This window comes from Uloborus diversus, chromosome 4 (assembly GCF_026930045.1).
Source record: "Uloborus diversus isolate 005 chromosome 4, Udiv.v.3.1, whole genome shotgun sequence".
Lineage (NCBI taxonomy): Eukaryota > Metazoa > Arthropoda > Arachnida > Araneae > Uloboridae > Uloborus > Uloborus diversus.
The window spans coordinates 95256175-95279517 of NC_072734.1; the positions used below are offsets into that span (position 1 = coordinate 95256175).

The 23343-nt window shown below is 34.3% G+C and overlaps 1 protein-coding gene and 1 non-coding gene across 2 annotated transcripts in view; both read right to left on the reverse strand.

Annotated features, from left to right (window-relative positions):
- The window catches only part of LOC129220716 (jerky protein homolog-like), a 57753-nt gene extending 39150 nt beyond the window's left edge, over window positions 1–18603 (reverse strand). Inside the window, exon 1 of the mRNA XM_054855146.1 lies at window positions 17882–18603. Within this exon, the coding sequence (XP_054711121.1) occupies window positions 17882–18603 (722 nt within the window). The remainder of the gene's footprint in view (window positions 1–17881) is intronic.
- Window positions 18604–21973: 3370 nt separating this feature from the next.
- Window positions 21974–22046, reverse strand: Trnar-ucg (transfer RNA arginine (anticodon UCG)). Its single transcript has one exon. It is a non-coding gene; the product is annotated as a tRNA-Arg (tRNA).
- Window positions 22047–23343: the final 1297 nt, after the last annotated feature.

The window sequence follows — 23343 nt, forward strand, 5'->3', positions numbered from 1 at the left end:
ATGATTCCCGAGTTAATTACAACGAATTTTCTCGTGACGTCTATATGTACGTATGTATGTATGTGCATATGTGCGTATGTATGTCGCATAACTTAAGGACGGTAACTCCTGGAGAGTTGAAATTTGGTACGTAGACTCCTAGTGGAGTCTAGTTGTGCACCTCCTCTTTTGGTTGCATTCGGGTGTTTCTAAAGGGTTTTTTTGCCCCTTTTTGGGGAGAAATCATTGTTATTTTCGATGTAAATTCAAGTAGTGTTATAATTTGGCAGACACTTGGCGATGTACCGCCAGTCTTTTGGTCGTCAAGTTTTGTCACCAGCTTGGCGATTTTTTTAAAAAAATCTGGTTTCAGTTTGGCTACTGTTGGTGATATAAACCATTGAATCACATTAAAATTGCCAGTAATGGGGAAATGACATTAAATTGGAGTAAAAGGAAGTCATCTGATGCACACATAAGCTCGTTTTTAGAGATTTTAGCCATGATTTATTCACTTTCGTTGTGCAAAAAGAAAAAAAAAATACTTCATGAAATTTTGAAAGGCTTAGAGATATTTACCATAAGAACAATCATGTTGGAAATCCCTTCATGTATACAAACATGCTCCAAAATATTATGTACCAGTTTATTGAACATCCTGGTAAATAATTTAATTCAAGATGCTATCTTTTTTAGCCATCCCAAGATCCTCCTTCTTGCTCTTCCTTTTATCCTCACAGCCATATAATCATAATCAGCGATCATTTATATCATAAAAGAGAAAGGTTCATTACATCCTATCTATTTTTTTCCTATGCTGTCGTGATTACTTTTTATAATCGTGGGAAAGTGCTTTAAGCAATAAGTCCTCTGAGAATTCTACGTGTTTGCCATTGGAAATCCGTAGTTGAAACAATATCATCTCGTTTAATCAAAATGTATTTATTGGCTGGGAATGTTATAAAATAGTTTAGATTATGGCTATATACTAGCTTATATAGCGGTTCTAGCTTGGATTACAAGTTTTGAATTTATGATTTATATTTTATTGTAATAACTATATATAAGGATAAGTAATTTAATGCATCATTTATTGCACGTGTTTCGGGGAGGAAAAAAAAGTTCAGAAGTGTTTTCATTTATTGTGTCTAGCTTCGTTTGGTGTGATAAGTTTCTGCAATAAAACAAATGATTATTGCGTTCTCAACAAATATTATTAAAGCCAAAAAGGCAAAGCTCTTGACTAAAAATTTTGAATAATAGCCACTGGTAATCAACGTCACAAAAAATTGTAGTCACTTTTTCATTTTTGGCAGCCATTTTTAAAAAGTTATAGATTCAAAGCGAAAATTAAATTACCTACTCTTTATCAAAAATGAAGGTATATTTGTTTGTATGTGTGTGTTCCTTATACAAGCGGCAGTTTGCGTCAGATTTTTTCCAAATTTGTGACAGAAGTCCTTTGCTGCTCAGAAATTTACATACGGTAGTTTTTGTCCGGTTTGGGTCTCAAAAACCCCTATAAGGGGGTTAAGACACAATTTTCACATACATTCATTAGTATGGGTGTGAAAAATTACTTGCACATATTCACATTATATTTCCATCGAAAGCGACGGTTTTTCAGCTGAAGATGACACCTGTTCGAAGTTTTTAAGTTAAATAGAAACGAGCTGATGTGTGTGCCTTCCTTTCACTCCAATTTAATGTCATTTCCCCTTATTGGCAATTTTAATGTGATTCAATTGTTTACTCTCTAAATATCACCAACAGTGGCCAAATTGAAACCAAATTTCAAAAAAAAAAACAAAAAAAGTCAAATTTGTCGCGAAGTTGGCGACAAAACTTGGCGACCAAAAGATTGGCGATATATCGCCAAGTGTCCGACAAATTATAACACAACTTGAGTTTACATCGAAATTAACAATGATTTCTCCCCAAAAAGGGGCAAAAGATGCCCCTTTCGATACCCTTTTCTTCAAAGATACCCTAAAAAGTCGGGTCGAAAAAAAAAATTCATCATTCATTCGAGAGGGAGTAAAATGGAAATTAAGGCCAATTTTTGAGTGAATTTTTTTTCGTGAATACAATGCTTCCTTTTTTGTAAAAGGAAGTAAAAAGGAGTTGTAAGCTTTTTAGCTCCATGTATGAAGGGTTTCATCAATCCAATTCAATATTTAGTGTATCATCTCAACTCCCTGTCGATAGCTCGAACTGAGTTTATAATTTCTGCTTTCCATCCGACTCTTCAAGGTATTTCTCAAGTTTTATGTTAAAGTTACGTTTTTGCTTACATATCCTTTTGACCAGGAATCTCACCAAACTTTTTGCAGAAAGATTCCAATGGCTGAGCTGAGACTCGTGGTAATTTTTTCAACTGTCACTGTTTTTGAAACTAAAGATTACGTAATATTATTTCTTGGCTTTCACCATGTAACCGAAATATTGCCGAATCTTTGTAACTTTTGTTAACATGTGAAATAATCCGACACCTAAATGAGACAAATCCTTAAACAGCACAAAAACTTCCATTAATTTGTCTTTTTGCACAATTTCAAACAATCGCCAAATTTTGCGCTTATTTTGGAAAAATTTGAGATGAAAAGTTTTAGCGTCATTTTATGGTCACCAAAAGCATCCCAGCATTTGGCGACAATATCTCTTACTACAATTAGTGACAGATCGTTTTTTAAAAGTAGGGAGGGGGTGGACCGGGGCACGTTTACGCAGTGCCCCTTTTCCAAAACGAGTTATAACTGGAGACTGGAGAGCCAACAGTCATACCAAATTGATGCTGCTCCCTAGCAAATATTCTCACAAGTTTTTGAGCATCAGTTGAGCTTCGGTTTAGCATGCGGATAGGAAAATCTGTTTTCTACTTAGTTGAGTATATTCTGTCTTGAACGTTTCGAAGATTATTGTGAATAAATAATACTTAATTGAGAACAAACAAATATATAAAAATTAGCAGGATTTTATCCTGTTTTGAGAACTGTATTTGTATGGACAAAAAAGTTATAAAATTTTGCGGCACGTTAAAAATAAATCCAAACTTGCCGACGGGGCACGTTTACGCAGTTTGATCGGGGCACATTTACGCACGTTCTTACTGTGTCTTACTACTCTGTCTTACTTCTATACGGGCCCCGGACACTTTTTTCGCTTTGTACTATTTTAAACCTTTAGTATTTTCAAGTTATTTAGTTTTGAAAAGCAATATTCATTTTCAAATTAAGTAACAGATTTGTATCTTATAGCTTACAATCATACAGTGTTGTCTTCATGCCTGTTCAGTTTTAACTTTATACACTATTCAGCCTGTAATACATTTTCTTATATTTTTATTTCTTTTAAAGATGGTAAGACATTACGTTCAAAACACTAGCAGAACCACGTTAGATGTCAAAATAATGAAAAGGCTTATCGATAATTTAGTATTTCTTCCAGTAAGCCTTCTACATCGTCACATATGGACTACCCAAACTAAGCCCATTTGAAAAAGTTGGACCAAAGCTTAGGAACCAGGAAAGAACAAAAAAGCAGGATGCTCACAATCCTAAGACTCCGATTAAAGAATCCATAAGATAAGAGCAATTAGAGAGAAGCTACAAAAAAAGAGAGAGAGAGAGAGAGAGAGAGAGAAATTACTTTAAAATTTTCAATTTTCTCTTGAAGCAGAAATAGAAGACATCAAAGAAAAAAGTATGAAACCAAAACCTACGACAGGGAAAAGGTTAGTACGAATTAGCTTCTGTTTACGAAGTAGAAAATTGTGCTTGCATCTACTGTTTGAAAGCACACAACCAATCGAAAAATGGACAAGACAGGGTTCAATTGTCTAAGATGTCAAAACGCAGTCCCATGACAAGCATGCGAAAATAAATACGTTATTTTTGTTAGTAAAATCTAATAGTTATGAAAAAGATGATTAAATAGTTTCTGTTTTTAATTAGCAGTAAGCGCTATAATTTTAGTTTAGCCTATAAAATGTTCTTTAATTAATTATTTGTGATTTTTTTTTATTTTTAAAGTGTTTTAAGAGATATAACACATTTAAATTTTGTTAAATATCTATTTCAGTTACTCCTTGTTATCATTTTTAATATGCGCAAACGTGCCAAACTCGATGCGGAAACTTGCCGCAAACTTGCTTAAAACGCAACCGACTTGGACTTGGAAAACTTTTTTTTACGGTTAAAAACACATGCTGAGCAACAACTGAATACACAAATTTTGGCTTCATTAACTGCTTCATAAAACCACAATGTTTAAAATTTCCTAGGTTAAAACATAGAAATTAGAAAATTCATTGAAAAAAATCCTCGTAAACGTGCGCCGGTCTACCCTATCCTAAAACGATTACTGCAAATTTGGTAACATTTTAAATTGCACGAAGAAGCCACAATAGTTGAAGTTTCCCAAAATAAATAAGACAAGTGTAGGGAAATTAACGAGCGGTTACTTTTTTTTTTAACAGAGTACTTCAATAGCCATACATAGAGGGTTTTATACGCTATATGTTCAAGAAAAAAAATGAACAAATAAATTTTTTTAAGCAGGTGGAAAAAAAATTCTTATTTTTGAAATTCTTCAAATTACCATCGATTTTAAACAAATATTATTTCGTTCTTTATTTTTATTGCTATTTTAGTTTTATAGGTAAGGATGGAGCTCGGTTTTTAATCACGTCAAAGTGGTGTGTTTTGAATTCTCTCAGTTAAAAAAGAAAACAAATGAAAGTAGCTACTGTTTCTCATAATTTTTACTGACCCAGGCAGCGCCAGGTGTTTTAGTCTGATTTTTCGGTGATATTTAAGTTCTTTTGAGAATTTGTACCTAGAAAGCGGGAAGCCCATGTAGATAGAATTCATCCATTCAATTATGTAAAAAATATGAGCAACACCGGGTACTAAGCTAGTTAATAATATTAACAACAAATTAGAGGAGGTTTATTTATTAGTCAGAAATTTCTGTTACCTGATACGGTTATATTTCATGGAATTAGGAACATCATCATAATAAAAATCAACCATTTTTAAATACGGAAAGACATAAAACCATAAAAACGTCAGAAATCGTTGATTTTTTTGCTTTAACCGCTTCCCAGTTTTACTCGGATTATACTCGGGCTAAGTTTTCCTCACAATTTGATTTGCCCGTTTACCGTTTTTGGGCAACTTTTCTTCTCCGTTTGCTTTAACTAATTTGCAGAAGATTTTAATATAATTAATTTCACATTTTCCCGATAGATGTTGATATTGTCCAGAAAGCTAATACTAAAGCTTAGTCTTTACTTTACGAGTTGAATCGCACCATGTCTGCGTTCTCTCGCTGGTGAGATAAATTTATCTACCAGTTTGTTTGCAGCTTCAATGAGATGGCATCTGCCTCCAGCTCGATTATTCCCTATTACTGACTGATGAGTCCAAACAAGGACGAAACTGCAGTCTCTGGATGGGATAACTGGGCTGTCGGTGCATTGCTTTGTATTCATGCTTTATATCTGAACCTAAATCAAACATTTTTTTATTACATTTTGATTGGCATATTTTCTCAGTTTCAGGTAGTTAAAGGTGCTTTAACTTAGAAAAAAAAAAAATAATACTGATCCAATGAAACATCTTCAATGTACGTGGTAACTCTTGTGGTAGATCACCTACAACATGTTTAAATGAACAAAGCCCTGGAACGAAGCAACAAAAATAACGACTACCTTTTAAAACGAATAACTTCAGACCCTCCCCGACCGCTAACGACTGCTATTTCCGCAAATTGCGGTTGATTGGGTGCGCGGTTTTTATGCGTCAGACGTTTTTTGAAATAATGAAAAGTTTCCTCGTGTAACGGATAAAAGAAAGGAGGAAGATTTGTGTCTACGGCTGTAAAATACTTTTTGTATAAAATCTTCTTTCGCTTTTAAAACCGAAAAAATTTGCTAATTTTGAGGCAAAAGTAAAAGTACTATGATTTTTTTTTTAAATCTACGCAAATTGTGCGACATGCATCATTAGCCTCTGCTTGGAATTCTCACATCGGAATTCAACAACATTAATATTACATTAAGTGATTGGCAGCAATAAACGGGCATACATTTAAGATACGGGTCCGTCACTGAGGAGGGTAAAGGGGACAAATTGCCCCCCCTGGCTTTGAAAAGTTACATAGGGTAACGACCCCAGTAATTGGCAGGTCACCAGTGATTGCCACTTCCAACAAAAACGTTCTAAAATAAGATTCATATTCAATCTTCTAAAAGTAGAAGGCTACATACCAACTAAATGTACATTTACCTTAAATATTATAACTTCAATTCATATTACTAAATAGTAGCAGTGCATAGGAAAAAGAAAAAATTGTGGCTTGTGTCAAATCAGCCATTTTTGTTGCAAAAGATTCTTCACTGGCTTAAGGGAAGCATGCACATCAATCCTTTAAAATCTGACTTGAAATATATCTTAAATTTTGGTTATCAAAAGTTTTGTTAAGTTGAAAGATGTTACTTTGAGTAGGTAGAAGTAAATTTTTGTCCCTTTTTGGGTTTTCGAAGAAATGATGGATGCCATTCAGTGGTGCTTCATTTTTGCTAGTCCCCAGTAATTGGCACATGTGTTTATAGTCCTCAATGAGTTGCGCAATGTGTCACAAGTTTGATTTGATACTTTTGCAGCGATAATATTATATGGGTTCGACAACTGATTTAAATTCTCCAGAATCCACTATTAAATTAAAAAAAAAAAAAAAATATGTTTGGCCATCACAATCAGATATTGCGACTGTAGAGAACTGTTCCATTTTTATGGTCCCTTTGAATCATCGGGTTAATGTTCCTTTTAACGTGAAAACAGCTATAGTTCGTAAAATCAAAACTACATGCCGACTGATGAAACAGCAATAATCTTAATATTTTTTTCCATGTAACATTCAAAATTTTTATTTTCTAAAATTCGTTTTTAACGTCAAAATGTGTGACTTAACATTAATTTATGTAAAATTACCTACTTTAAATGAGCATTAATTATGTCTTAATCTTATGATGATGAAATTTGTATGTAACCTAAAATTGAAAAATAAAATGATTTTCCAGTCCTCTTAAAATGTGCCAATCACTGGATCACAAGGTGTCACACACTGGGGTATCAGGTGCCAATTACTGGTGATTTTGAAAATTTTAATACATATATTTTTATAAAAATATCTATTCAAAGATTTTTGCTTTTAGTGAACTAAATAGATGCACAGATGTGCATTCTTTGATACAAAAATAAATAAAAGTAAATATGTCTTTTCTAAGAAATGAAAACAGAGGTAAGTTTAAGGTCAAATTATTGAAGTGCCAATTACTGGGGTTGTTACCCTATAGGACGTGGTTTATTTGTTTTTCGATAGAATTGGCATGGAGTATTAACCCCCCCCCCCGGGGAAATTCGAATAAACGAGCCTGTTAAGTCACATAAAAATTTGAAGAAATTTGAATTTAAGGAAAAAATAAAGGAGAGGAAACATTGAAAACTCAGCTTACGTTTGTAATAAGTAATGTTTGAAAAAATTTAGTCATGTTAAAGAAAATTAAGATTTCGTAAAAAAGTTTATTTTAATGGTTTGTTAAAAAAAAAAAAAAAAAACTCTTGTTTTTGCATTGCTTTTGAACTATCTCGAAGCGAATTTGGTTGGGGGAGTAATAAAACACTAAATGAAGTTTAACCCAAATTTGTCCTCAGTGTCCTCAAAAGTCATTGCCAGGTCCGAGATTTTTCATAATTATTTTTTCATCCAATTAGTTTTCATAGAACGAACTGCAGTCGATTGATTTAGGTTGAAAAAATATTTTTATAAATTTACTTCGGATTGTACTTCTTTATGAACCAGTTGATTCAAGATTCAACTAATAGTTCAAATGAGTGATTTAGAAAAACCTGTCAATATACTTTTGCATTTTGCACTTCAAAATTACTAACTTCGTAAAAACAAAAAAAAAAAAAAAAAAAGTTTAAAGTTTTCAAGATGAAGGATTGTGCAAGGACTGAATGGAAAATATAGAATAATCCTTTTATACTTTCTCATTTGACCATATTATAGGGAGGTTTTTATCAATTTCCAAAACCCATCCACTATCTATTTTAATGATTGGAATGAGTACAATCGTTAAATTGGGAATTTTAATCGCGAATGGATTCAAAATTTGACGGATCTCAAAATGTCCCGAAACAATTTAAAATACTCGAAAATGCTGCCATCTGTTTAACAAAAAGAGAACTATTTTCGAAACTCATAAATGAAAAAGAAGCTATAATATCCAGGCAGGGGCGTGTCGAGCCTCTTACTCTCACCTCACTCGAGGGGGGGGGGGGGGAGTGCAAATATAGAAAATATAGACACAAATGCAAGCACATAAGGTTTCACAACAAAATTATGTAGATGAAACCAGAATCAATAACTAAAGTCCACACGTGGGGGTTTCCCAAAGTTAAATCCAAATCACAAGAATGAACAGTTAAACGGTTACAATGAAGCAAAATGTTGATTAAAGCATGGCCTCACTGAATACTTACGTAAGCGTATATAGTGGGGCCATGATTAAAGGCTATGGTAGCAAAAATGTTTTTTTTATGAGATTATCTGGGAAATTGTTTTCAAGTAGTTTATTTGAAACAAAGTATAGATTAATTTCTTGGTTAAATGCTGTGATTGTGTCATGAATTCTTTTGATTCTAATAGCTTGCGAAACAATGATGGCAATAAAAAACTTTTTTTACTGAGGCAAGAAGAAAATTTTTGAAGACAGTTAACTTTGAATTGAAATTCGCGTCTTTTATCGTCAATTGTGGTTTTACAGTTGGAGTCAATATTAATTTTTATGTCAAGAAAATTAAAAACTTTACAAGTAGAACTAGCCTTTTTTAATGTAGGGGAGTTATGATACATTTTTTTGCTGAGTTTAGAAAAATTGGAGCAATGGATACATAATAAATGTATCTACAATATTTATCCACAAAAAGGTGTTGTACCACGATTATCAATCGAAAATTTTGTTTCATAAAATAATGGCAGGGCCGATCCTAGCAGGTGTGCAGAGTGTGCGCCGCACAAGGGCGGCCAAAGCAAGGGGCGGCCGCAGACCGCATCATGTAATTCTTATAATCAAGCAAAATTCCTCAATTTCTCACAAGATAACTTATAAGAATAAATATGCTGATTTTTAAATGTTCAATTGTCAAAGTATGTCGATTTCCCCGACAGCATAGCATAGTTTAAAAAAAATAGAATGTTAGGAAACATTGTGTTGGTTCATTGTCCATCAATATTTACTCTTAACACACATGCTTTATTTGGTTGCAAAGTTTGTGACAGAACCGGTAATCAGGCATAAATACAGGGGAGGGGAAAGGCCCCCCCCTTCTGAAGCATGAAAATGGTGCCGTCTAAAAAGAGCACCGAGGGGCGGGCGCTAATGTTTACCCCCCAAGTTTTCGTAGACCTAAACAATGAAGACATATTTTAATTATTAAAAAAAAAAAGCTATACTGCTTAGGTGCTTTCGCAAGCATTTCAAATAACAAACTATGTAAAAAAACTCTGTTTAACAATCGTGGATGCGTGGAGAGAAAGTGGAAAATTGCAACTCCCTTGAGAGTAACATACATGAATGACGAACTAAAATGTTGTACTTTTCCCCCCTTTACAACAATTTTTCTGATTAAAATCTTGAATAAACTGCCTCGGTTTCAGATCAGGTAGAAGGACAGAACCCTTGCCCCGGGAAGCAAATTTAAATGTAGCTCCAAAACAAAGATCCAAAAGGATGCCATGACCTCCTTGACGAAACTAAAGAAGGCTTAAAATTGCGTTTCTAGGACTTTACTTTCGGAAAATTTCGCTGGTTGAACCATCGATCTTAACGACCCAATTAAGTCTCTGATTCACCTCTTCCACCTTAACTTAATCAAACATAGCCTAAAAATGTTGGCTCCAAAATCCAAAACGTGTTTTCAGACGACAGCCCTTCCTATCATCAAACCTCATAAAATTGCTTTGGCATTTTTCGAAATTTTTGCAGTAGAGGACCCCGAAATCCATTCGCAAACATTACTACCAAAGAAAGTCTCAATTAGCGTCTTTAGAGAGGCCCCCTAATTCCACCCCCTCTCACTTACCGTATTGAAAAACAAACTAAAATTGCGTTTTTCAAACATCAGTTTCAAGAACTTTTGGGGGAAAGGTCCCCGGATCCCCCTTTCCTTCAACGCAATTACTATACCTGAAAATTTCGTTTTTAGACGGTTCCGTAGAGCCACAGCTTCCTGCCTAAACTAGCCTGAAGACTTCAGTTTCAAAAACACTTTTCGTGAAGGCACACTGAAACCCCCGCCCGCTCTTAGTCCCATCGTTATCAAACAATGCTTAAAGTACGATTTTGGGACTTACATTTCTAAAGAATTCAGGAAGAGAACTGCCATGCTTATGTAACTTTTTACGGCGCTGGAGCATATCCATCCATCAGTCGTCGAGGTGAGGTGGACAAAAGTCTATAGTTATATTTTTCAGATATTAATGTTGAAAAATATCCGAAAATTCCATAGAAGCAACCCAGTTTTGTTAACGTCACCAAAGATAATATAAAATTGCGATTTTAGAAATATCTGCTTAAGAGCTCCAAAATCCTTCCTTCCCAAAAATAGCCTATAATGGATTTCAGTTCCGAAAAATATTTTGGTTCGGGATTATTTTCACGTTTCCCCTACTGATTTCAAGTCTAGCCAAAAACGGGTTTTTGAAAAAATAGTGCCGAGAAATTACCTGAGGATAGCCGCCAGATCCCCTACCGTCACCAAAGACGGCCTAAATTTGCGTTTTAAACTTCGAAATCTTTCGGTGGGAGACGATTGAATCTCCTTTCCTCTTGCAACGTCAACAAAGGTAACCCAAAATTCCGGTTTTAAAATTTCAGTTTCGGAGATTTTTCGAGAAACGCCGATCCTTTCTAAAGCTACGGTCTTAAGAAATAGCTTCAAATTGATTAATTTTGAAAGAATTTTAGGAAAGACTGCAACATTACTTTCACCTAAAGTCTCGAAAACGTTCCTAAAATTGCGATATTTGACATCAAAATTTCTCCATGCACCTTGAATATACTTGACTCTTTTGTCCTTGCAACCAAACACAACTAAAGATTAACTAAAAATATTTTTCATACGCCAATTTCGATAATTTTCTTGGAACAATCCTCTTCCCCTGACGCCTCCCCCCACTTTTCCCCTTCCTCCGTCCCTTCTCTGTCACCGAAGAAAGACCATAAAATGCGAAAAGCAACAACGTATAAAAAGCACAAATTCTGCGAATTTGCTTTTTATACGTTGTTACTTTTCGTTTCTTTACAACAGCACAAAGGTACTTATTTATCTTAATATAAAAGGAGTTTTTACGACTAGAAAAATTTGGTATCTATTACTTTCTTCAAAAATAAAAATTGTACCTAAGGAGTTTTTTAATATAAAAATTTCTTCCTTTTTATAAGGTCATTTTTCTGCCCCCCCCTTTTATTTAAATTCGAACTTGGCATAGAAATTTAAAGAAAGATTTATATAGACGTTAAAGAGAAGTCAAAACATGCAAATTACTCTTGAGGGGCGGCACATTAGGTCTTTGCACACGGGCGGCCGACACCCTAGGATCGGCCCTGAATAATGGAAAAAGTTTGCTAGGGTAGAACTACATTTGGCACCCATTGCAATACCATTAATTTGTTGAAGACACGGATTAAAATTTTTAAAAAAGTTGAAAGCTGCAAAATTTTAAAAGTTTGAGAAAAAAATTCCTCCCTAATTGACTTAAAAAGCATTGACTGTTTTGAACAATTCAGTAACTGTGAATAGAAGCTCATTGAGTGGAATGTTGATAAACAGATTTTCAAAATCAAATGCTTCTAGATGAAAGATGTCGAGTTAATTTAATCACTTCATTGCTGTTATCGATTATCCAAGACCATTTCTCTTGGCAGAGTTTAAGTTGCTATAAACTTTTCTTAAGAAAAATTCAAGTTTAACACTGAGATTTTTCCCAGTTGTGTTGATGGCAGAAGAGATAAAACGAAAAGAAGCAGGTGCTTTGTGAAATTTAAGGAATTTCATTAAAGTAAGGTAAATGGATTGAAGTGGTTCGAAAAACTAGTTTTTTTGTAGCGAACTACTACTAGAACTACTTTGTTACAAATGTTTGTTACAACTTTGTTACAACTGCAACTATTTTGTTACAAATGTAAGAAAAATGTTTTCAAGAATTTTCAAAGACTAATTAAATTATTTTCAAGGAGAGAACACATAAAATTGTACAAAATACTTCATTTGCACTTTTCAGTCTCTGAAACTTTAATATTTGATTGTACAGTTTAACGGAATTGTTTGAGCTTTGTAGGAAACACCTATTTTAAGTTTAATGTAGACAAGAGATTTCTCTTTGAACATTTCTTTTCAATTGCATGTAAGGCAGAAAAGGAAAAAAAAAAAAAGGGCAAAGCAACATTTTTTACTCGTGCTAATCAGATCGACAGTATGCATCAGACGTAAAATAAAAGCAAGCAACAGAACAACTGTCTAAACATTCTGTTCGTGGGCCGGATGTGTCCCGTCGGCCGTAGGTTAGAGATCTGTTTTGTCACTGTCTGTCTGACAATGATCGGACGACACCCCCTCCCCTCAAAAGCCTTTTTTCGTTTCTCATTAAGAGTATATAAAACAAAAACAGTAGTTGGTTCAGTGCTGCTCTATGTACATTACTGCATTAATTTTTAGAAAAAAAAATGGTGGCATCCATGTACATTACTGCGTTAATTTTTAGAAAAAAAAAAGAGTGGCATCGTTTATGGACAGCCCCTTAGAGAAAGAACCAAGTAGAACACATAAACTTAACGTTGGGACCATTCCACAGAAAACAGTCATTTTGTCCCGCACAAGGTGCGTCACATATTTCATTGAAAATAATATTTCAAAATATTAATGAACAAATTTTTTCTACTTAACAAATTAAAAACTAATGTGTGATTTCTTAAGAGAAAGACGTTTCGTCATTACCCTTCAAAATTATAACTTTTTAATGAAGTATATGAACCGTCAAGTGCGGGACAAAGGGTTGACTTTTTTGTGGAATGGCCCATTGATGGGTTGCGGTGCTTCCAGATTTTCTAAAAATATAATTTTAAAATTTTCATTTCATGAACATGATTTCGGACGCGATGCGTACACGAGAGATGCCGATACTTTGATCTTTACAGTAAAAGAACTGATGTGTGCATCACATGACTTCCTTTTACTCCAATTTTAATGTCATTTTCCCATTACTGGTAAATTTTAATGTGATTTAATAGTTTACCCTCTAAATATCACACCAGTGGCCAAATTGAAACATGATTAAAAAAAAAAAAAAAAGACTGGCGATATATCGCCAAGTGTCCGCCAAATTATAACACCACTTGAGCATACCAACAATTGAGAAATTAACAATAATTTCCCCCAAAAAAGGGGCAAAAGACCCATTTAGAAACCCCCGAATGCAAACAAAAAGGGAGGTGAACAACTAGACCCCACTAGGAGTCTACGTACCAAATTTCAACTTTCTAGGACTTACTGTTCTTGAATTACGCGACATACATACGCACATACGTACATACGGACGTCACGAGAAAAGTCGTTGTAATTAACTCGGGGAATGTCAAAAAGGATATTTCGAGTGTTTATAAAGGGTGTCCCAAAATTAACGCAAGATTTGAATTTGCCGCCATTTTTGCAATAAATGGTTGGCAACCCTGAAAAAAGAACAATTTAACAGCTGAGAGTTTAGGGTAATCAAAAATGGAGCGTTATACGATACAATAACGCGCTTTCATTATTGAACAATTGTTTCAAAAATAATGAAAGTTGAGGCTGGTCAAGCAGTTACTGTTATTGGCGCTCGGTATCGCAACACGGTAATGCACAGGTGGTTGTGGGCTTGTTGACATAGATCTTTGAATTCAAATAACCTCATAAGAAGAAATTTAAAAATGTTAAATCACACGATCTAAGGTGCCAATTCTGATCACCGAAATGAGAGAGTACGCGACTAGGAAATGCCTTATGCAGTAATTGAAATGTTTCACTCTCTCTAGCTGTATGGTACAATAACACCCCATTTTTACTAACCCTAAACTCTCAAATTGTTCTTTTTTCATGGCTGCCAACAATTTATGGAAAAAATGGTGGCAAATTCAAATCTTGCGTTAATTTTGGGACACCCTTTACGTTCTTAGGCACTTATCCGCGTGTGGTCGGGTTGAAAAAAATCCCCAACATTAGGAGGTGAGCGAAATGGAATTTAAGGCCGAATTTTGAGTGAAAAGTTTTTCGCGAATACAATACTTCCTTTTTTGTAAAAAGAAGTAAAAATGAATGAACAAATTAAGGGGTAAGGGAGGCAGTAAAAAAGATGATTTTAAACATAAAAAAAAGTACTTTTAAAGGAGAAAATCACTCCTCCTCCCAAGTCTTCTTCCTTGCAATGAATGTTTAAATTTTTGAGCTTTCACTTTTTTGTCCCTTCAGAAGACGTTTATCGATTAAAAATGATACTCCGTTCCCCTCCTAACGAAAATCATGACCATATAATAATCGAAAATTCGGTTAAAATAACCGATGTAATGAAAGATTGTTTTTAATGATTAAAAAATAGTTTTAGGGAGAAGATCCATCCGCCCTCTAAGTCTTCCCCTTGCAAGAAATGTTTATATTTTTGAACTTTTCACTTCTCCAGCCTTTCAGAAGATATTTATCGGTAGAAAACTCCGTCCCCTTCAAGTTAAAACCTAGGCCATACAATTATCGGAAAGTGGAAAACATAAGGCGTAAACGTCTCTGGAAAACGGTGGATGATTTTGAAAACAGGGGTCATGTTCGGATTCAGAATGTCATTTGCCCTTGGATTTGACAAGAATGGTGTGTGGCCTAATTTCAGGCCACGCAGTACAATTTAAAATTCAAAAAAAATATTAATATATATATATATATATGTGTGTGTGTGTATATATATATCTAATTTGAATTCTGACATTTTGAATTCGAATACAATGGCCAATATTTTTAACAATATTTTTTAAATCCGGGAAGGGAGAGCGATTGATCTCCCCCCTGACCGATTTAAATCAGTGGCAGATTTATAGTCCATTCAAGGGGGTTGCGATTTGAAATCATAAGAGCGGGGTGGGGGGGGGCAGAGAGTTAATCCTCCCCCAAGGCTTTGAAAAATTAATATTTTTACATATTACAGAGCATGGTTTTTGCTCGGAATTTATTTCTTTTTACAACGTGAATATTTTTTCGAACATGGGGCTCATACGAGTGAGTACTATACTGTTTTCGCTTATCATCCCGAAAATAAGTGAAAACATTGTAAAACGAGCCCCTAAGGAAAAAATGATCGGTTTTGAAGATTTTTTAAAGATTTTAGTGGGAAATACACCCCCATGAGCAGTTTTCGATTCATGATACATCCGATATTTTGATACATATCCTATATTTTCAATCAGCACAAACTAAAGTCTTCAATGCATCCTCAAATCACTCTTTATTTTCTTATGTTATTATTACAATACTAGAAAGTCGCCCGTCAAGGTATGACTGGTAGGAAGAAAATTACTTCTACTCTTCTACATTTGAACGGAGCGATTGCCTGTTTGGTGATATTTTGATATTTGAAATTTTAATTCTAACTGCAGTTGATTAACCCTAAACTCCAGTGGATAGTGTTAATTTTTAACCACTTTTTTTGTTCTTCATTCCCCTGAAATGACACAGCCTTACCAGTAAAACAGTTAAGTTACTGGATTGATTCAGTAAATTACCGCCCTTTAGCCAGGGCTAAAGCAGAAATACTTGAAATACACCGCCAACTCAGTCATTTCCAGCCCAGGACTGCAGTTTCGTGCTTATTAGCACTCATCAGCCCGGCATAGGAAAGTGACTGAGCTGGAGATGGAAAACCTCTTAAGGAAGCCAAGAGTGCCAAACAAACTGGTAGCTAATATAGAATTAGCAGACCAGACGAGTGACCGAAGCAATGGTTCGGTTCAACTCGAAGATTGAACGCGAGGCAGGTATATTCAGTAAATTACCGCCCGTTAGCCAGGGCTAAAGCAGAAATACATGAAATACACCGCCAACTCAGTCATTCCAGCCGAGGACTGCAGTTTCGTGCTTATTAGCACTCATCAGCCCGGCATAGAATTTTCCTATGCCGGGCGCGAGTTTCAATGTTGAAACGAACCGGTTACTCGATCATCGGCTGTTATATATATGAAGATGTAGGCTTAAAATTAAGGTTCTTTCATTACTTATATCTATTATTTAATTTTATATTTTAACCACTTTTAATGGAGTTAATTTAGCATCAGCTGTTTTACTCATTTTTCTTCTGATATGATTCAGAAATAAAAAATATGCATAAGTCGATGCACAGTCATAAAACATTTTCTTTTTTCTGAACAACGTTTAATGTATTTATAGGCACTTTTAATATGAATTAAAATTAATACATTACTAATAATTTTAAGAATATAAAACAAAAATAAATGTTGCATTACTTTGTTGCATTAATGATGTATTAACACAACATAAGAATGTAATACATAGCTGTTTGGTTATTTTTAATAATAAACAATATTACTATGATTAATAATTTCTATATTGAAAATACTACAGTTGAAAAAATAAATATCGAAAATATCAAAATATCATGATCTTTTCAAAATAAATATCGGATACGTATCGACTGAAAAAAAATCGGCGAACCCTGCCCATGAGTCTTCCAACTTGCTCCAAATGTTCATGCTTTTTAACTTTGCACCTCTGCAGCCTCTCAGAAGAGTGTTAATGGCTAATCTAACGCTCCCTTTTCCTCCAAATAAAAATAATGGCTATGAAACTGTCGAAAACTGAAAAAAAGGAAGGGGGGGGGGATTTCCAAAAAGTAACGCGCATAGAGGGAAAACGGCAGTCGTATTTGGATTCAGGGGATCATTTTAAGAATTAGCAAGAATTATGGCGGAACAAATCTAAAGTTTTTTTTGCCGTGCAGTTATTAAAGTTTAAAAAAAAAGGGAGGGGGGGGGGGCAAACTTGGATTAAAATTAAAAAGTGGGAAACGACGTCTATTCTCGACTACACTACTGTCTAAAACTAATCTGAAGCAAATTTATTGAATTTACTGGATAAAAATAGTAGCAATTACTCTAGTTTTTTCAATTTCATATTATTGTTTTCAGAAAAAGAAGGTTACAGAGAAGGCGATTATCCCCTCCGTCCCCCTAGTACATCCGTCACTGCTTTAAATGACGGGCATGCTTAGTGTGTACAGCAAATATTGTTTTTGGAGTGTTTTCTTTAATCATCTAAGGTTGAAGACAAAAATAATTTTATTGACACTAAACTTTCTACTAGATGGCGCCACTACAAGAGGTCTCTCTCTCTCTCTTTCGCATAATTTTATTATACAGTAGAGCGCCGATTATCCGAACACGTCGGGACCGACCCTAGTTCGGATAAGCAAAAGTTCGGATAATTGGACAGACAATTTAAAGGATATCCCTATCTATACAAAAACCTTCACACTTTATCCAGGCTTAGGACTGGCAACACTGTTAGTGCTGGCGTGTTTAAAAATGTTTTTTTTTTTTGTCTTTTTTTCATTTTTTAAACTTTTTTTTGTCTTTTTTTCATTTTTTAAACTTTTTTTTGTCTTTTTTTTCATTTTTTAAACTTTTTTTTGTCTTTTTTTCATTTTTTAAACTTTTTTTTGTCTTTTTTTCATTTTTTAAACTTTTTTTTGTCTTTTTTTAAAAAAGATTATAATTTAAGTAAAAAAGCTTTTGATTTTTTCTTGCTTCAAAGAAGACATTCTTTTCAATGCTGCCATATCTCTAATGCTTCTTAAATGCATTGCTTGAATAGGATCAGCGTCTTTCTGCCTTTCGAGCCATTTCATAGCTTTTTCCAAGCATTCAAAGGCTTCGCTATGTGATGGACCTGGGTCATTTTCAGAGCATTCATTTTCAATTTCATTTTTATTTTCTTCATTTTCGCCTTCAATCTCAGCCACAATCTCATTGTCATTTAAAATCTGATATCCAGGGTCTTGCATGTCACAATTTAGCCACTCATTAATTTCTTTTTCCTCATAATTTAGGATTCTTCCCATCTCTTTTATAGTTTTACACTCCTCATTTTCCTTATCAGATGCTTCTGCTCCAGTATCAATTTTTTCCCTGTTTAAAATTTTATTCCAGGCATTTTTTAACGTTGATGATTTTACAAGCTTCCAGGAATCGGCAGCCATAATGCAACAATCTTTTAAATTAATGTTTTTGGCATTCTGGGAATCAGGCTCTTCAGTGTCTTCTGATAGAAGCATCTTTCTCAACATTTGCTTTCTATAAAAGCGCTTAAATGTCTCTATTACACTCTGATCCATGGGTTGCATCAGTGATGTAACATTAGGTGGCAAAAACTTTACTCGGAACTTCCCATTTTCCCGTTCAAGGGTATCTGCACACGGATGTGAAGGTGCATTATCAAGAAGTAGGAGAACTCTGCCCTCTTTCTTCATATCTTCTTGATGTGTCTTAACTTTAGGAATGAATGTGTGATCATACCAATCAATGAAACCTTCTGATGTCATCCAAGCCTTCCTTTGAGAAGTGTAAATTACTGGCAGATTTTTCCAATTATTAAAACATCGAGGCTTCTTTGAATGTCCTATCACGAACAATGGTATTCGATGGTTACCGGTTGCCTTTGCGCAATTAAGAACTGTGATTCTTTCTTTGTTTAATTTAGTTCCAGAAGCACTTTTTTCGAACCCAGATGCTAATGTTTTTCGGGGTAAAGATCTCCAAAACAGGCCGGTCTCATCTGCATTGTAAATAAATTCTTCTTCGTATTTTTCTGAGTTTACAAATTCAATAAATTCTTTTACGAATTTCGTAGCAGACTCTGTAGATGCAGATAATTTTTCCCCATGCAATCCGATTTCGCGTATACCATGCCGTAGCTTAAAAATTCTAAGCCACCCAGAGCTTGCTTGAAATGTATTAGTATTTTCTCCATTCAACTTTTCGTTGAAAAATAGTGCCTTCTCACATAATAAGGGTCCAGAAATGGGATGACCAGATGAGCGTTTCTGCAAAAACCACATGTGCAAAGCTTTATCTACTTTATCATCAAAGGATTTTTTCATCGATTTTCTATCTAAGCTTCCTTGCTCACTTTCAAGTCCCGTTAAATACTTCATAATTGATTCTTCATTCTTTTTTATATCTGATATTGTAGACTTTCCTACACCAAACTCCGCTGCTAATTTTGAAGCGGCTTCATTATTTTTCAGCCTCTTCAATATCTTTCCTTTGTCTCCTAGCGAAAGAACAACTCTTTTTCGCTTTCCAGACATCTTTTCACCTTCGTTGCAGAAAAAGAAATGAGCTAGATCGCTGGTGCAATCAACAACCGCTATCAAGAAACCTTTAGTAACAACCACTAACAACTCTATTAACAACAAGAATTAACAGTGGCTAGCAACCGATATCGAGGATAACAAACTCTAAAAAAAGCAGAGCACATGATTCTGAGCAACTCACTTTGTCAACGTAGATACGTCACACAAACCAGTTTTTCCCCACGTGTCCACAGCGAGGGTGGGGGGAGAAGAATGCAAACAGGAATTTTGTGCTTTGACCTTGGTTTCTCAACCCCTTTCTTCAAACCTTTTGTGTTCTCTCTTCCCACTAACAAAACTCCCCAAAAATACCTTGCAGTTTCCGGATTAAAATTTGTATGCCAAGAAAGAAAAGAAAAAAGATAGATAACAGGGTGAAAAAAAGGGTACGTACGTAATTGAAAGCTTGGTTGGAAGGGACAGAAAAAAAAAATAGGTTTTGGATGAAAAATATGCCGTTCGCATAAAGTTCGGAAAAAAATTTTAAAAGGCGAAAAACACGGTTCGGATAATTGGAAGTTCGGTTAATTGGAGTTCGGATAATCGGCGCTCTACTGTAGTATATATAACAGTTCATTACAATTCGTTCTTCGATTTTGGCGAAAAAGGCATAAAAGTAAAGTTTTGCATCATTTTTTGGTTTATTCCAAATGCAATGCGAATGTGATAAGGAGATTAAAAAAGATTTTTACAGAAGTGGTCACGGATCTGTAAATTTAGGGCCCCTTTTCAAAAACTAAGGCACCTCCCCCCCCCCTTAAACATGAGAATGTTTGTTTTTTTTAACCTTTTTTAAAATATGTTGATTTGTATATATTTTTTTTCTCCTTACCATTTTTTGACAAATTTGTTTAACACTTTCAAAAAAGTTTGTGATTTTTTAAAAAATTTAATTCTGCTTTTCCTAGAAATTCTTTTATTTCCCCTATTTGACTCGAACGTTTTGTTTTTTAAAGATTCATTTTATTGCTAATTTTGCTGAAAAGTTATACATAAAAACATCAAGTAAAAGCGGCTCAGATCGTATAGCACGAAAAATTTTCGAAAACAAATCTCCCCTTTAGAAATTGGTTTTGGAAGTTTTCCACCATTCTATAAAAAAACAAGCTTGATTTGGTTTATGATTTAGCTTCCATTTCATATTTGTTTTGAGTCCGGTACGTATTTTTTGCATATTTTGGTCTGCTACTTCAAGCTTTTCTTGGTTTTTAACTGTTTGAATTTTCTACATGTTCACCTTGCCTATTAATTTGTTTGTATTTTATTTGTTTTAATAATGTATTCGTTTCAGATTTTCATCTGATTTTTAGGATATTTTAAGCAGCTTTCGATGTCAATAGAAATTATTTTTAAATCGAGTCCTACCCTCCGAAAAATATCACGGAGATCCGATTATTTTGAAATTGTGCTTTTAACTAGCTGTATTTGCATGGTGTTGCACGGTATGCCTCAAAAATAAATGTCGTGTCAAGTGGTGCATATTCAGCAATCAGACAAAAAAAAAAAAAAAAAAAAAAAAGAAAAGAAAATTAACTTGAATTCTGAAATTTTGAATTCAAATTATGTTTTTCGCAATCACGAGTTGCGACAGGACCCTGCTCATTTGGGGCTATTGTTCCTAGAAACGGCTCCTGTCCCCCCAAGCCTGCCCCAACTCCTGGGCGGTTACGTGTGTATAGTGTGTGTGTGTGTGTGTGCAGGCGGTGGTGCTGCAGAGTCCCATGGTTCAAGGTGAAAAAGGCACGGACATCAAAAACGGTTAAATGAGCACAGTAAGCAATCGTGATTGCTCAAAAAAAAAAAAAAAAAAAAAAAAAAAAAAAAAAAATTCGTATCAATGTGCAGAAATGAGCAATTTTATGACAATAATATATCTATGTGTCTATTTCAAACCATCGAACATACTCTCTGATGTATTATTGCGATTTGAGCTGCAAGAAAATAAACTAAGGAACAAATTGAGTTCTTAATTTTTTCTTTTTTTCCCTCTATACTTTTTGCCATCATGAAATTTTCCGCCCCTAAAATCTGCTGCCCTAAGGCGGGTGGGCAGGTCGCCTACTCAGTGGCGTACATAGACTTCGGTGCGCCCACCTGCAAGATTTATATGTGCGGCCCCCGCCCCCCCCCCCCCCAATTAAAAAAAATCTTTTAAATTAGTGTTATTTTTCAGAGCGTGCGCCCTCATACCTCTTGTTCTTCCCCGGGGTGTAGCTCTGTTCGCCACTGCGCCTACCTGAGGAGCCGTGCCTGCATACTGCAAAAATCGAAAAAAAAAAAGACTTTTTTTTTTTAAAATGAAACCCTCAAATTTATGATTTCTTTTAAAAATCTGATAAAATTCCTGAAATACTTTTTTTTTTGAATCACGAACTAACTGACTCTCGAATTTAAAAACGTTAGTCCGGATCGTGTCTCGAATATTCCCATCAGAAATATTTGCAATATTCAGCAAAAACACTAGAAAAAGTTTGTTATCAACTTACGTCCGTGACAGGACTCGAACCTGCAATCTTCTGATTCGAAGTCAGACGCCTTATCCATTAGGCCACACGGACACACACTGTTATAGACAGAGTAAAATTAAATTCGTAAAATATTTCATTTCGATTTTTATAAGGCTGCTTAAAATGCAACAGTTCGAATACTCTACGGAAAATCTGCAGCTTGGAGGCATTATATCCGTTCTGCGAACTTTTTGAACTCTAAAACACAAGAAATATCCCTTTGGGGACTTTCACTCAAATCTTCTTTCACTGTTATTGAAATTTGTTTTAGCTTTCTACAGGTTCATAATTAACCACGCCACTCTTTCTTCAGTATTGTTTCTTTTGATATATTTATTTATCATGTAGAAAATAGGTCGTGAGAGATGTTTTCGTTCCCTTTTTTTTTTTTTTTTTTGTTCTATCATTTGGGCAGAAATGCATTACAACTCAAAGTTATTGTGGTTTTTGGATAGAAAAAAAAGTCCTGAAGTAGAGTAATTCTTTTTTCTTTTGACCCTAAGTTTAAAAATTTTGATTGCTCTTGATATAGTGGTCAAAATGTTTTACTAATTATTAAATTGTTAAGAATTATTTTCATAAAAAAATAATTTTGCTACAGCGCCATCTATTGTGTATGGTGAAAACCATTTTCTAACTGTAGTTAATTGGCGCTCTTTCGAAAACATTTTAATACTTCGCGCCTTTAACTTAATTTATTTCGATTTACTGCTGCAAGTAAATATCTCTAAATTAATACCTATGTATTAATGTGCTTTTAAAAGTATTTTTTCGGTCTTATTCCTTTTAAAAAGTTGGCTAATGATTTTTTTTTATTTTACCATGTTTTTATTAACTTGGTTTCGTTGGTGTCTGTTCGGGTGTTATCTTGCAACTCAATTTTCACTCACTTCCTGTGATCAGGTTCGTATGAAATTTTGTATGTAACCTCAGACCCGATGACATTGTATTAATAAATATTATACAATTTTCTGTAATCAAATTATTTATTTCACCATTAATTATTAGTTTATACCAATTGTAATCTACATTTTTGCATAAATCCTCTAATATGAGGTCGAAAAAATGTTCTCACAAATTAAAATTAAATATCCATTGAAACTCCTGATTTTTCTATATCAGATAAATTTTTTTCCAACAAACTAAAGTAATCAGAAATAAATTATAATTGCTTTTAACTAATTTCATGCAAAAATGTAGGCGAGCTTTCGATTAAATATTCATTGTTTTGTTCAGCATCATTGTTGAAAATGCTTGTATAAAAATTGGCCTAAAATGTTAAAGAAATTTACATAATCATAGCAATTTGTTATGTAAGGGATATTTCAAAATTGTGGCGAACTTTCAA